Source organism: Gasterosteus aculeatus, chromosome 11 (genome assembly GCF_964276395.1).
Source record: "Gasterosteus aculeatus chromosome 11, fGasAcu3.hap1.1, whole genome shotgun sequence".
In the NCBI taxonomy this organism is placed as follows: domain Eukaryota; kingdom Metazoa; phylum Chordata; class Actinopteri; order Perciformes; family Gasterosteidae; genus Gasterosteus; species Gasterosteus aculeatus.
This window is the reverse complement of record NC_135699.1, coordinates 5,761,159-5,777,233: the sequence shown is the minus strand read 5'-3', so window position 1 is coordinate 5,777,233 and position 16,075 is coordinate 5,761,159. Positions and strand designations below refer to the sequence as shown.

The following is a 16,075-nucleotide window of genomic DNA, read 5'->3' as shown; positions in this document are numbered from 1 at the left end:
ACATGCACACACAATACACCACTCAGAACGACTCCGCCAGCAGCTACACCCCCACCCCCACCCTCCCCCAACGCCCTGAGCGTCTCTGCCCACGGAAAGCCGACTGTAGACCTACACCGACTATATGCAGAGACAATTGGACACGTGCTCTCCCACACAATCGGATGGCAACATACAGAGAACACACACACGTCCGTGTTTTTTATTTTGTCTCCAGCAGCCGCTGTTGCCGTCCCACCTTGCTGCCGTCATCTCTGGATCTGGCTAATTTCCCCTCTGCCTCCTTCATCGCCCCACGCGGCCCTTCCACCGCATCCCCATTAATGAAAAGCTCTATAAATAAGCACCGAGAGGAGGGAGAGAGAGACACAGACGTGGTCAAGTAGAGCGTGGGAGGGAGGTGGAAGGGTGGAAGGGATGGACAGCGAGCGCTAAACTAGGCCAGCAGGGGTGAGGGAGGAGGGCGAGTATCATATCGAAAGTGTTGCGAGCCCCTCCGAGCGGAATCAATGAATCAATTTCGCCGCCCGTCATTTTGTCCACGTCTGGGCGCGTCACTCATCTCTTTGTCACTTGAGTTCGACGCGGCGCCGTCCTTTCTCTCCAGTTTGAGTTCCCAGTGGGACCGATCGCCCCTCCGCCCCTTCTTAGGGAGAGTTTATTTCCTCCATAAAATATACCGTAACGCCGCTACAGAACATTCCACATGCATTATTGATCCGTGTGAGATTACACGTATGTGCCATCTCAGCGTGTGTGCGTGTTCATGCAGCGTTTATGCGCGTCAAGTCGTCTCTCCTCCCTCCTGGTGTGGCCTTCTCCACCCTCAGTGCCCCATTTCTTTGGAATGACATTGACATGCACTGATTCAGATGTTGCTTGTAGCCTCTCGGCGGTTCTCTTTGATGGATCAATGGTGCTGTGTTAACCTCTCTTCTCTCTTTTTCTTCTTCCCTGCCCTTCCTTTCTGTCTCCATCTCCTCCTCTTCCTCCGCCTCTCCAGGTATTACTCTCCCCCTGCTCCACAATGCCTGCCTGCGGCGGCTGCAGCCCCTCTTTGCCTCGCGGCCAAGCGGGGGCCTCCGCCTCCCCGGCCCCGTCGTTTGCCCAGGAGCAAGAGAGGGGGGTCCGACCCCGGCACCCTCCCCCGCCTCTGTCGCTCCGCCGCTACGCCGACGCCTCTCACCGCCTCTCCCTTCTCCTCCTGCTGCTCTGCCTCCTCCACCTGCCCCCGGCCTGCCACTCCCGGAGAGAGGGCGGCCCGGGCGGGGGCGGCGGGGGCGGCGCCGGCGGCCACTACGTCCCCATCCCTCAACTCCCGCCCCACCACATGGCCCTGCCCAACCTCCTGCACGGCCTCAGCATCGCCGTCGTCCTGGTGGGCAACTCCAGCGAGGTGGCGCTGGCCGGAGCCCGCGAGAAGGAGGACTTCCTCCACATGGCGCCTAACGTGGAGGTGCTGACCATGAATGAGACGGACCCCAAGAGCATCATCAAGAGCATCTGTGACCTCATGACGGACCACTGGCTGCAGGGGGTGGTGTTCGGGGACGACACCGACCAGGAGGCCATCGCCCAGATCCTCGACTTCATTTCGGCCCAGACCCACATCCCCATCCTCGGAGTGCGCGGGGGCTCCTCCATGATCATGGCCGCCAAGGTAGGAACCCCCCCCCCCCCCCAGAGGGCTTCTTCGCTGTAAATGTGCGGGGAAAAAAAGTGTGTGGGTCGGTTTGACGGTTCAACTGCATAGAGGAGCTCACCTTGGAAACGGTGGAATAAATGATTCACGTTAAAACTTCTAGAATGACGACAAAGTACAACTCTGAATAGTTTGATCCAAGCGCTACTTGGATCTCTGCACGCTTTCATTTCGATTGGCTGCCCTCCGCTGTCAATCTTGGACACGCTGTCTGTCACTCGCTGTGAAAGCTTGTCTCGGACAGATTACGTCACCCTGCAGAAGAATGATATTTTTAAAGACTCCAACCGTGACTGCGCTGCCTAAACTGCTGCTGTTTGTTTTCTTCTAAATGTTATCAGTGTTTCATCTTCCATATGGTGTTTTGTTATTTTCCATCTTTTATTTACTCCCTCATTTTGTCTGAGTGTTTTTATGGGTCTCCACAGGGCTCTGCTTTGTGCTGACAGCCAAAATAACCCGAAACCCTGTTACCGGTTGAGAGACACTCCCACGTGCGGGAAAGGGAGACAATGTGCTCTTGATGTGCCCTTCAGAACTTCAACTCATTGTCCTCCTAAAATCGACAGCGAGGCAGACTCATTTAGATTCCTCCTCTCCTCCCCTCCTGCGTCCGTATAAACTCGGGGTGCAGACAGACAGACAGACAGACAGACAGTAAGCCGGGTGTCTGACTTGAAAGACAAACTGCCAACAGCGCCGATGTCAGTGCCAGGATCAGCTGGAGATTTCACCAGACCAGAGAGCTAGATCTCTGCCTATTTACCAGGCCTTGCCTAATGGGATGAAGCAATCTGCTGCTGCTTTATCTGCTCCCGCCTGGGATCCACACTTGGACCCCTATTCCACAAAATCACCCCTTTCATTTAGTGCGCGGCGCAGAGACGCAGCTCTACTGGATGAAAATGGAGGAGCGGAATTTAAATGTGTCTTTCACGGAGGGCAAGCGGAGCGCTTTATGAAAACGCTTACATTAGCTTCTGCTGTTTGGGAACATGCTGGACGCCGTTTTGACCCGGCATCCGGTCTTGGCCGTCCTCGTCCCTCCCGGCGCCCCCCCCCCCCACCCCAGTTGCTCTGCTGACCCTCTGGTGTCAGCGGGTCTTTGTCCCCGCGGAGAAGCGAGCAGCAGTGACGCGGCGAGGCCAGCGGCCACCACTGTAGCTCGCCTCCCTGTTGCTTCTCATTAGAGCGTTAAGGAGAAGGAGGAGGGAACCGTCCTCCCACCGGGGTGGAAATATCCGTTGACCCCTAACCACACTAACCCTATTTCTACAAAACATAAAGGTCCCGCCTTGTGCGTGGAGGGTTGCATGTGAGAAACGTCCTGTGGGCATGCTGGACAACGTTAACCCGGACGCAGTGGGGCAGGTGGTTAAGGAATGCACGGGACTGTGTGTGTGTGTGTGTGTGTGTGTGTGTGCAGGCACAGTATCATTCATTGGGCGCGCGTGCACTCAGTGGCACCAGGAAGCAGGAAAAAAAGAGCAGCGTTTCGGGCAGCGGTTTAATTGGATTCCCCCGGCCACCAGCCAGAGTCGGCTCTCTCCTGAGAGCGTCCTCCCGGCTGCTCTGGGGCCCAGGAGAGCGAGGACGGGGCCCCGCTTAGGCTCAGTCTCCAAACGGATTTGTGTCTGCCTAATGGGCTGAGACAATGGAGGGGACAAAAATACGATTGCCAGGGATCAGGGGAAGAGAAAGACACAGAGAGAGCGAGAGAGAGAAGGTGGAAAGTGGAGACGTTGAGATAGTCAACATGAGATTGGGGGGAAGAAATTCTGCTGTGAGTGAAGGCGTGCAGGGGAGCAGAGGGGTTCGGGACGCCGTCTGCCTGAAGAGGTGATGGAAAGATAAGTGGAGAGGACAAGGGGTGAGTCAACGGCAGAAGAGGAGACTGAGTCGAAGAGAAAATGGCTCTGAAAGTAAGCGGGACATTGGGACAGATGAAGGGAAATGAAGAGAGAAAGGAGAGGCTCTCTCCGTCTCTGTTATTGGGGAGTGAGGGTGTATGAAGGGCAGGCAAAGATTGGGAAGAGGGATTGCTATATGAGGTGTTTATCTCCGGGCTCCCACACACCTACACACAAACACACCGTGCACCGTTAAAGCCGAAGCCGAATGCCGCTCCTGCAGTCGGCGAGAGAGCCCCCCCTTTTTCACTGCACATCCGAGAGGAGCGTGGTAACACGCAGCGACACAGACGCCGGAGAATGCAGCATTTAGATTTTTCATGAGGAGGAAAATAATTCTGGGGGAACAAGATAATTCCATAAAACATCCCCTCCGGAGTGGAGGGGATGGAGGCGCAGTGACACTTTAACTTACTTAATGACTTGATTTTTGAGTAGGTGAAACTCGAAGCTAAGCGCGGCATTATGTAGTGGAGATGAAGTCCTCCACCCAGTCAAGCATCATGAATCCCGACTTAAACGCTTGCAGTATCCGCCCCTCAGTCGGCCTTGGTGCTCGCCGAGTCTTCCGACATCTGTAACGAGAGCACAACTAGATATTTTACAGCCGTTCCTCTCGGGGATGGAGGCTCTGCACGCTGCCGGCCTTGCATCGGTGCATGCAGCTTGCCAGTGGTAGGTGGCCCATGTGTGCTGTCTGTACTACTGCCGGAGCAGGGACAGGTGAACCTCAGCAGCTTGAAGTAAGAGAGTTAAAATGGATGGAGGGGAGGAAAGAGGAAGCCAAGCGGCTCCAGAGTTAACAAGGAATGAAGACCAAGGCGGAAGGAAGGAAACTGGAATGAGGGAGACGGATGGAGGCAAAGGGCACTCACATCTATATCAATGAGTGAGACCAGCGGGGAGGGAGGGAGGGGGGGGAGCTTGGAGCGGTGAGTAAGAGGACGCCTGCACCGAGTGCGCGGCGGCGGCCGAGGAAAGAGACGGGGGAGAGGGAAGGCGAGAGGCGGGCGCGCTCTGCAGAGTGCTGCAGCAGGTGTGTCGCCGGGCCGGCCGAGAAAGAGAAGCTGCCTCTTTGCACGAGTAATAGCTGCCTGGATGGAGATGGAGGAGGAGGAGGGAGGGAAAGATGGAGAGTGCAGCTGTAGCCACATCTGTGAAAGACAGGACAAGATAGAGGAGGAGGAAGAGGAGGAGGAGGAGGGAAAGCTTCCCAAATCTAAGGGTGTGTGCGTGTGTGTGCATGTATCCTTGTGTGTGTGGCGGTTCCCAGCGCCGCCGCGCTCGCCGTCCCTCCACAGCGTCCGTTGGACCTCAGTGTGATCTGAAGCTTTGGCTAATGCTCACTTTATCAGGACACGGCGAGCCGCTTCCCTCCGCCTGTCTAGAAGGTATGGCCTTGTGGCAGCACAAATAGCTGGAGCCGGCGCTGATCACCCCGGGGCCAGTACACAATACCAGCAGCGAGCTTGTCTAGCAGCTGAGGATGCTGGTGCTGTAGATCAGCAGAGGGATAGCATCCACTCGCACTCGCAGGGTTTCAGCCGTTGGAGCGTCAGCAAATTAATGGGAAAATCGAACTCAGCCAACGCCAGTACCTGAGGGACAAAGGCGTATGAATGTCACAAACATACAAAGACACACAGACGCACAACGAACGCCCCAAAGGTGGTTTTTTCCTCTTCTTTTTTATCTACAAATTCACTGGAAGACGCGTGTTACAAGGGCGAACCCTGCACCCTGGTGTAGGAATATTAAGTACGCAGCGTAAGAAATGCTAGGCTAGATTCGGACTGCTGCTGCTGCACCGCCATCATCACGCACACACACACACACACAACGTGGAGAGATCGCTCTCACACACACCGCAACCCTTTTGTGTAACTGGCAGCCGTCTCCAGGAAGAAACCAGCGGGATGTGATCAATTAACTTGGGCTCAAGTAATTGAGGCTTTTCATCGTTTGCAATGTGGCCGTTTTTACCCGCGGGTGTTCGAGCCTTTTGTAAGAAGCGATAGAGCAATTTTGTGTCCCAGCACAAGCGTCTTTGTGTGTGTGTGTGTGTGTGTGTGTGTGTGTGTGTGGTTAGACTTGTGCTAATTCTTCAGAGCCCCGTTGATAGTCAAATTGTAGTTGAACTGTGTCCAGGGATAATTCTGGTGTAGAGGGTGTGCGTGTGTGTGTGCATGTGTGCGTGCGTGTGTGTGTGTGTGTGTGTGGGTGTGTGTGCGCGCCAGTTGAAAAACCCGATCACAGCCAGGGTGAATTTGGTGGAAATGTTTTTTTTGGTTCCCTTCTATCGTCGTTGTCGTCCTACCTTCAGGACGAAAAATGACGTTAATCGCTCGTCACTTCCTGTTTTGTGACGTTGTATTTTCTTTGACCTGTCCCTGCATTCATAATCCCAATTAATGTCCTACAGTAGCACCCATTGTTGTAGTAATCACTGAGGTCCTGTACTCTTAATAATGTACGGCGCAGCTCGGCTTGGCGGCGGCGCGGCGTCCTCGCTAAAACACAGACACAATTAGGAGCATTTGTTAGCGATAAGGGAATTAAAAGCGAGTGTTCCTGTGCCTGACGTCTCTCTCGGTGCCTCGCTTCTTCCCGCCTCTCTCTGTTCCCGTGGCTTTTCTCTCGCTCGCTCCCCTAATTGTTCGGTTCAGTCATGGATTTCGTCGTGTCCAGCAAAGCGCCGTAAAACCCTTTAACGGCGTTCTGATCCGTCCTTTCATCCCGCTCCCTTTGTCCGGCTCTGTTCCCCGGTGTTCCTCTGTTGGTGTTCTCTCCGGCTAGGAGCACCTTCTCATATCTGGCTGTTTTCAATTGTAAAAAAACTTGAAAAACGACTTGGAAATTGTGTTCGAGGCACAAATACATTTATAGCCTTTTTATGTCTGTTTTTCTGTCCCTCTTTCTTTTTCCAAAATGTGGGCTAAAACAGTACCTCCTCATGTGGAGTGTCTCGATGGACAACACTCCCACTTAATCAAGATAAGATGAACCATTCCCCTCTTTACTGGTGGCTGAAATACGCCTCCCCCCCCCACGTTCCACCCTACAAAAAAACCCACCACGTGGAAACGGTTACAGTTACCTTTTGTCCCCGGGACAGAAGACGGAAGCCGGTGTTTATTGGCTCTGATTCAACCAGCGATGGAAACGCGACGTCCCCGTGGACGCTTTATTTTGTGCTCTTCTTCGCTGCGATGCTGTGTGACGCACGCCGGCGGTCCTCTGCGTCTCCATCCAAGCAGCGCTTCATCATCATCATCATCATCCCAAATGAGTTCACAGATATGAAAGAATAATAAGTCACCAGGCCTATTGACCCGAACTACCAATCAGTTTGAGGTGTGCAGCCTTTTACTAACGAGCTCGTCGTTGCTGCTTCTCTTTTGTCCATCAGACCTGGAAATATGTCAAACTGACAGAAAGCGACCGTTTTGTAACTTCTTGTTTTGTAGAAGCATTTTGATGGACGAGTGCAGTCCTGATGTCGCATTCGTTTCCTTGTGCTTATTCACAAAATGGGGAGCAGAAGTGAGAAATATTCAATTTTCATCAGAATACATAATTGGAACTAGCATATGTAAGAGATAATACACAAAAAGGATTTCCATTATCATGAATTAATCGGTGCCCAACAACCAATCAGAATCGAGTATGCAGCTGTGATGTAATGAGATTAACAAATGTCTGTTTAGTAAATGTAAATAAATAAAAAATACTGTAAGTTGAAAAAGATAAATTCATGTGTATTGAAAGCGAGGTTGGTTGCTGCAGCTCGGCTCGTGATGCCCCGTTCACTTTGACCGAGACGTCCCACTACTGGCCTCTTCTTACTGCCTCATTGTCCTGGTTTAGAAAATGTGACAACCCATTGTGTGTGTTCCCTCTCTACGGAGGGAGAGGAGAGGAGAGGAGAGGGGGGCGACTGGGGGCTCAGGAAGAGGAAGTGAGTAAAATCCTAATTTTATGTGTCCTCGTTTCCAACCCTGTTGGTCTCAATTTACAGCAGCCATTTAGAACGTGGCCCTTTTTAAACTCCTTAACTTTCTGCTATAGCTCTCTCCATCTGGAGCTGGGCCTCTGCCCTCTGCTCTATCGCTTTACATCATGGACGGATTGCTCCCGCACACCCGATTAACGCAGACAGTCGGAATGGATGTGTACTTAGAGAGGGAGATAATTTGAAATGAGATGAGATAGCTGTGATTTAAAGATGCGGCATGATGGACTGGAAGTGGCCTGTCTCCATTTGGTCCATCCCTCCATCCCGGGCCTTCAACCTCTGCACCCTTCGACTCTCGCATTCCCCCTGTTTTAAATGCTGTCTGTAATTTGCCCCGTCGCTCTATACTTTTCCCTCCCAGTTGTGGTTCCCGCTGTGGACAAAGCCTCCGCCTTCACTTTCCTTCTCACCGACCGCATCCGCCTCCGTGCCCGGATTCCAGCAGAATAGAACCGAACACGTAACAGCCGCACACCGAGTGGCCTTGATGGGCGGGACAAGTACATAACTGTGAACAGGCAGCCAACAGGTGATGCTCTGTGAAACAGTAAAAATGGTGAAATTGTACCGTGAGAACGGAGAGTGGATCGGGTCCGCACTGCCTTTGTCAAGTTTGAAAGGAATGATAAAGTTTTCCGTTTGAGCATTTGTGTGGTTGCTCAGTGATCGTGCAAGTTCCTAATGTGTCTCTGCTCTGCACGATGTGATCGGTTGATGCCTTTTTATTCCATCCAAAAGTTCACCCCTCCCTCTGGCACGACCCCCCCCCTCCCCCCCAAACCCACTTCGTCCTGTCATCTTCACACTCCCATCGCCGCCTCTCTTCTCCTCCTGCTTGGCCTCGTTTCCTTCATTCACACTCTTGGTCCCCTCTGGGTTCGCCACTAGCCACGCCTTCCTCTTCATCCCAGTCCCACACCTCGTCTCCTCACTCCCCCCGGACATGCCCCTATACCCCCCCCCCCCTCCTCCACCCCTCCTCTTCATTGCAACTAGCACCATCCCTATCTTCTCTCCTTTACGGTTCCCAGTTCCACCTCTTCTCCCTCTCAACGTAAATAGTCTGGCCCTCCCATTTTCCCACTCCTCCCTGCACCCCCACCCCCCTGCACCCCCACCACTCGACCTACAAGCAACTCCTCCTCCCATTCCTCCCTTCCTCAGACAACCATCTTCCCCTCTCGTCCCCCCGTGAGCCTTACACCAGCCCTTTGCCGGGACCCTTATTAGCCTTATCGCTGGCTGCCTCCGCCCCCATCCAGAGGTGAGGAGGGAATGGACCTCTATCTATTCATAGGCTGAGATGAGTCACAGCTTGTCTGTGGAGCGCATGGAGAGGAGATATGGAGGGGAAAGTACTAGTTTAAGACTTAATTCCTGCCCCGTGGAAGGATCAAACGCCGCGCTGCTTCACGCGGACACCCGCTTCATTTTAACCCGTCAACACGACCGTTTCCCCTCCAGCCGGTTCCGTCTGTCCCACAACACAAGGAGTCCCAGGTGCCTCCTTTTACGGCGCTCCTGTGAGAACACATCTTTGTGTTGTCTTCACTGGGAGTCGGTCCACAGGTGACAAAAGCAGCATATGCTCAGCAGCAGCTTTAATGGATTTAGTTGTTTGGATACTTGGTCACATTTGGCCTGTTAAGGGGTGTAGTTGGTGGACCCAAATGCACACCCACAGCAGTTTGATTTGTAGCCAATGATTTTATTTATTATATATATATTCATTTATTTACAGCCTGGGAAGTGAACAAGAGAAAAAACAAAACGAGGCAAATAGTCCGAAGGGGAACAGAAAGTGCTCCTCGGGCTCAACTGGAGTCGCGAGGGAAACTCCACCGACGTCTTGCGGTCTGGGGCGGATAAAGCAGGGTTCTGCTGTGGAAAGCCGAGGCCCGACGGCATAACCAGAGTCTGATTAAAACGAGTGACGTGGTAATACATTTAATTTGTAATGCACTTTATATCTAAGAAAATCCCAAAGTGCTACATGATAAAACAGGTAAGTGCTAACAATAAAAACACACGGAGTTTGAAAACAAAAACAAAGCGAGTTCACTAAAAAGCTCTGATAAAAAGGTGGGTTTTTAGGCCACGTTTAAAAGCATCAACAGTCTGTGGTGTCCTCAGGTGGTCAGGGAGAGCATTCCAGCAGCAAGCCCGATCTCCCATTGTACGAAGCTTTGTCCCGGGTACGTGTTGAGGTCTGTGGGGTGAGGAGTTCCTTGAGGTAGGGGGGGCTTCACCGTGGATGCACTACTACTGTACTCCGCCGGTCTGATGCTGCAGGACAAAAAGCAAAAACATGCAAACTGGTGAGCTACATCTGATCTACTGGGACGGACTGACGACGTCCCAGGAGCCTTAATGCCCGTCACTGGTGACACTGAATGGCCCGCGTTTCTCCTCGTGTCCTCCACAAGAGACGACAGAAATCACGTGCCTTGCTCATGCCTCTGATTTCTTTAATCACACTGGCTCATCGTGCTAATTCAGTCGTGATATGTTGATTTCAAAATGCCGCAGCACGTTACATGTAGCACTTTTAAATGTCAACAGTTTGAATACCTGATTGGGACACTCATTCCACTCATTATCTTAAAGTGCCCAGCGGCACAATTATCTTTCGCCCCTGAGGGGGAGAAAACTGAACCCTTGTCTGTGTGTTCAGCGTCGCTCGACCCAAAGCGTCAAGAGGGTCCGAGAAAGGGGGACCAGGCTGCGTGAGTCACCAGCTTTTTTTGATACAATACATATATATATATATATATATATTATATAAAAGCAAATACATGAAGAACACCCATTTACCTGCGCAAACACACATTTAAACATGATATCATTATGAGGTCATTAATACCGTTCCTTGTCGTTAGCCTTTTTATTTCTCGATCTTTCTTCTTCTCTTCTTAGACGCATTTCTAATTTCATCTTTAAAATATATATATATATATATATATTGCCCTTGCTGTGTCCAGCCGCTATAAGCCTTGTGTGAAAGGAAGAAGGGAGCAAAGGGGGGGGACGGAGCGAGCAGAGAAAACAATAATAATTGAGGAGAGCGAGGGAGAAGGATCGAAGGAGACTAAGTAAAGGGGGAGCGAGAGGGAGGCAGGGACGTGGAAGGAGGAAGGCGCGCGCGAAGAACACAATGTGATCGCTCAATTACTCACCAGTGCCGGGCCAAGCTGGCGCTTGTCAGAGCCACATGCTGCGAGACCCACACATGCACGCACACAGCGGCCTATACATCAGACCAATGCGTGCAGACGTTTTCCTGCTGACCCACAGTATAAAAACCGCTCAACCAGACACACACAAGGACGCTTTCGTAAGCTCCACTCGTCTTCCTAGAGCGCGTTCAAAGACACACAAACACACAGGTAAATACGGGGACGCCGTCATTGTAGGCTTTGTGGGTAACGGTCGGCCTGTTTAGGGGTTAGAAGCTGCTTCTATCTGAGCCGATCAGACGCTAAGGCACGAGGTTTTCCCCCTGAGGGACGGCAGATGGGCAAACAGGCCAGCCTGTGTGTGCGCTGCCACCACATGGTCATCTAACAGGTAGAAATACAGCTGGGCCGTAAATGCAGGTTAATCGTTACAGTCAATAGGTGGACGCTTGTGAGGAAATGAGTTTTTCCTCTTTATGCCTCTTAATGAAGCTGCAGGAGGGAACCTCTTTGAGGTCTTCTCTTTCTTTCTGTCTTTAAAAATGGCAGAGTTTGATTAAGCTTTTTTGTAGTAAAATGTGAACTGTTGTCTGAAGCGGATTTTTAATTTTTAGTATCACTGCAGCTTATAGACCAGATAACTGGAAACCGACCCCATGAAAGTTCTGTTTGCCTTCTTTTGAAAACGTAAAAACTGGTGATCTTGAATTCATCTGCACAAAAGAATTCCTGGGGTTGCGTTAGAAAAGAAAAGGAAAACCACAAACACAGAAAAGATCTTTTTGCTCAACCCCATTCTGTCTTGTTGTGTCCCTCCCTCTCTATTTTTTATCTCTGGCGCTCCGCTCTCCCTCTCGCGTTCTCACGTCATGTGAGTTGAGGCCAGTCGAGCTCTCGTGATGAATGCTTCCCCTCCCCTCTCCCCTCTCTTGTTCTCCTAAATTACAGCAAACACCGCCTCGTCTTTGGTCTCCGCTCCGTCTCTCCGTCTGCATTTACCCACAATCCCCGCAGTTTGTCCTCGCACGTCCACCGGCGGGCAAAACGCACAGCCGCCAGCACCCGTACAAACACATTTAGGGATCCGGTACACGGACGCGAGAGTCAGACGGGTAAAATACTGCAAGACGGGTAATGCACCTTCTGCATGTATGAAGCATACACTTTTGTTACAGTATGAAGGAGGGAGCGCCTACATCAGCGCTGGTCTCCGTCGGACACAGGACAGAGTTTGCATCCGTGCATTTGAAGGAACATAACTTTTGTAGATTTTAAATATTAGCAGGAGTTTATTTGCTACTGTGATTTACTGCCCCTTGGAGGGGCAGAATCTTTAGTAAAAGTGATGTACGCCTGTAAAAGCATTTGGAAGAGTTCATCTCACTGGCACACTGAAGGAGTTGAGTTTAAAACCAACCCCGAGACAGGAAGCACACGGTGTTGTCTGCAAGGGGCAGCACACACAATTCAATTCAATTCAGGAATGATAGATAGAAATGAGACCATATAAAACGCCTGTTCAACATATGTGCTCCCAATGAAGATGCTTGTATGCGTATGTTCCATCATCTTACCGTGCTAATGTTAGCTAATTAGCACTGGTGGGGCTGTTTTGCAGGTATTTAGTCTTAAACCAGGACTAGATGATGAGTTTAGAGGGTCTCTTATGCCACTGCGATGAATTCTGTGGGTGAGATGAATGTGTGCACGATCTCCAGACAATCCATCAACTAATGGCGACATTGATGACAAATGCGAACGTCATGCTGGCGCTTGTCAGGGAAGCCGTCAGAAGGATGCGTTCCCTGCACACTCTAAATGTCTGCCTCACAGTGAAGGACAACCCGCGAGATCCTTGTATAGCAACTAGAGTCCGGACCAAAGAGGTGTACTGGCTGACCTGCAGCAGAAAGACGAAAGAAAAAGAATAAAGTTCATTTATTTCAATTAAACACACATAATATCAGATATCAGATAGAGACAAGAGCTCATTAAACAGTTTAACGAGGTCATAAAGTTCATAATCACCATTATTATCACACCTCTGGACATCCTTTTGCTTGTCGTCCCATTATCTTTGCCACCATTACCATGTTGTGTACATCACCACCATTACTATGCGTACATTACCAATACAAACAACCCCCACTGGGCATTCAGGGACTTGCATTAGACCCTGTTTTTGTTCCCCTCACATCGGGCCCTTGTCGGGCACACTGGAGCTCTGGCCGGCCTGTTCTTTGTCAAAGACTGATTTGCATTAGCAAAGTCAAACGGGCTTAATAGACCTTTATTGGCACGAGGCGGCTGGGCGCTGAGGGGGGGGGGGCTTCTTAGACAATGCAGTATGCTAATAAACAGAACGCTGTGTGCAGAACAACAACAAAACCGCTACAAACACTCAATCCATTCGCATGCATCAATAATCCATCCTGGTTTTAAATGCATATCAAACATGATTGCGTTCAACATTTGTGGTTTGCGTCGTCAAGGAGACACGGCGGCAAACTCTTTGTAGAGTTCCTCCGACTTACGCCAAGGTTATTTTGTGAGATAAGAACGTGAAAGTAATAGACGAAGCCTTTGAGGTGCCTCCCCGGGTTCTGGATGAGCTGACAGCAGCACCTTCCTGCAGCGCGCCGGGCATCGAGCTGCACTTTCACCGTACAAAGGGACAAAGATAAACCTCCAAATTAGTTCTTAAAACACACAGGTTCAACCTATTCAGATATCTATTGTAGTGTTGTTTGACTGTAGTAGTTCACAGAACAAAATGTCATTCAATACAATATCGCATATCTGTTAAGAGTATGTATATTGACATACTGTATACATGTGTGTTTGCTGTTAAACCTCCATTTGACTCTGTGTGTTGAGGTCTCAAGTTTGTTGTTTTTGTCTAATTTGCACCGAGGTACAGCCAACCAGGTGTCCGCTCTGAGGCTATTTTTACAGCCGCAATTTCAGGAACGCCATTAAATGAAAAGGTTCCCCGTCAGAAGTCTTTTTAAGCTCGCTCAGCTAATTATCATGCACACTCCACTGATTGCCCTTTAATTTGATGCCATTCTTTTGTGCAGCTGTATTTTTACGATCATCTTTGATATGTTTTTTTTTCTCTAACGTTCACCCGCTGCAATATTGATTTCATTCTCTTTAAATGCTAACGAACACCTCATAGGTAAGATCGCAATCACTGGCGTTGCTTCTGCTCGGCTTCCCTGTTTTGCATTCAAACCGGGGTTTGAACGATATGTCCAGCGTGTTCCTGCACTGGAGCCAACACCACGTGCCTTTGCAGCATTGGACCCATCGCATCGGCCCCTAAGTGTAGGCTTCACAGCGAGCTTGAGGAGGGCGTGCATCAACGTAAATACCATAGCGGGGTTTGCAGCACGAGCACGATGCTTCAGTAACCTGTAGTAACGCCCTGGAGCAAAGCAGAGGGTGAGACACATGTCCGCCGCCTATAGTAACAGCCACATGCTCTCTAGTGTCGGGGGGGTTGAGCAGCGTTGCACCACATACACCAGATTATTACATTCCTTCAGTAACTGCGTGATTATGAGAGCACCTGATGCCCCGTGGAAAAGAGAAGCAGGTCGCGTTCGACTCTCACTCCTCCACTCAGCATCCCGCCACCAAACGCGTCTGAATCGGGGCGCGCTGCTTCTGACCTTCACGCTCCTCGCTGTCGGGGGGCCGGACATTTACACGTTTAATCTCTTCCCCCCCCCCTCTCGTGGATGTTTCCTTCCCGTTTTTCTGCGCGCTTCCCTTTCGATAAGAGGACCCGTCCCGAGTCCTCAGAAGAAAATGCGTGTTGGCGGTCAGCGGTACAGAACGTGTATCAAAGCGTCGGCGCTGGAATAGAATACAGACGCGGCTCCCGGGAGCTGCTGTGCCCCGCGGCATGATGGGGGATCGGCGCTCGGCTCAGAGCGCGGAATGATTTTGTTTCGTAATATATAGGCGCCGCGGCGGGATTGATCGCAGGTGTGAGACAGACTCCTACATGTCTGTGTTAGTGCGTTGCTGTGTGGGCGGTGGGGGAGCAGCAGCAGGACGTGTGTTGAGTTACGAGTTGAGGGGGGCAGAGCGATGTGTGGGTGGGTGCATATGTGTGTGTGTCTTATATTGAGTGCTTTTGTGTGTTTGTTACTGTAGTAGGCCGTATAAATGCATCACTGTTGTATTTCTTAGTGTGCGTGTGTGTTTGTGCTCCACACCGGCAGTGAGAGGCATTCTCTTTTTGTTCCCCACTAATGGCATCCTTAGCACGGCTGTTACGATGGAAACCACGTTGCCACGGAAACGCAGCCTGTCTCCGTGAATTAGAAGTATTTCGCTCCCTCTCTTAGCCTCCCTCAACCTCTCTCTCTCTCTCCATCACCCTCTCTCTCTCTCTCTCTCTCTCTCTCTCACTCTTTCTCCCCCTCGTCACCCTCTTGTGTCCTCTTTCCACGTTCGCCTCTCTCTGTCTCTTCATCGCTGCCTCTCTTCTCCACCTGTCTCCGCCCTCAACCTGACAGGGCAGCAGCTGATGCCTAGAGAGAGAGAGGTGTGCGGGGACATGAAAAGAGAGAGGGACGGACGGACGGACAAGGGAAAACTGTTGAAGGATGAATAGAGTGCGAGGTGAAACCTCCCTTGGAGAGGGAGGGATACGGGGCTGGAGGGGTGAGACGGAAATGTTTGGGTATGGGAAAAGTGGGGCGAATGTTAATGTGACAGAGCACGAAGCGGCGAGGCACAAATAAAAGACCAAGTGGCCAGATGTCAGGTGTTTGTTAGCTCGTCCTCTGAAACCATGAACCCAACAAACGTGGAGGGGATCATCCACACCTCAAATAAAAATAAAAATGTTCGGTTACGGCAACTCAGAATGCTTTCCCCTTTTTGCGTTGCTAGGCAACAACAAGCTAATCACAAAGGGGTCTGCAGGGGCCGTGCCCAGAGTTTTGAAATCAGGATCGAGAAAATTCAATTAAATTCTTAAAGCATACTTTTTTTTCACCGAAACGAAACAAGTGAATTGAACAAAACTGAAATGATTATTTCCTTTTTACATCCGAGTTTCCTCTCTGGCCTTTTTGTCGACCGTACTCTTGCTGGCTTGGTGCCACGCAGGCTTCTGTCCGTCAGTGCGATAATGTGAAAGCGGCAGCAGTGATGTGTATTAAGTCGCCGTGTGCTCGGGCACCCTCGGGCGCACACAGAATGCCGAATGCACTGGGACGCTGCACCGCTCCTGTGGAGGGGCCGGGGAGCG

The 16,075-nt window shown here is 50.9% G+C and overlaps 1 protein-coding gene across 4 annotated transcripts in view; it reads left to right on the top strand.

The window, feature by feature from the left end:
• Positions 1-16,075, top strand: part of grin2ba (glutamate receptor, ionotropic, N-methyl D-aspartate 2B, genome duplicate a) — an 82,015-nt gene that overhangs the window by 22,693 nt on the left and 43,247 nt on the right. For all 4 annotated transcript variants that reach the window (XM_078084618.1, XM_040191107.2, XM_040191106.2 and 1 more), the window contains exon 4: positions 1,004-1,660. In XM_078084618.1, coding sequence (XP_077940744.1) covers positions 1,004-1,660 — 657 coding nt within the window. The remainder of the gene's footprint in view (positions 1-1,003; positions 1,661-16,075) is intronic.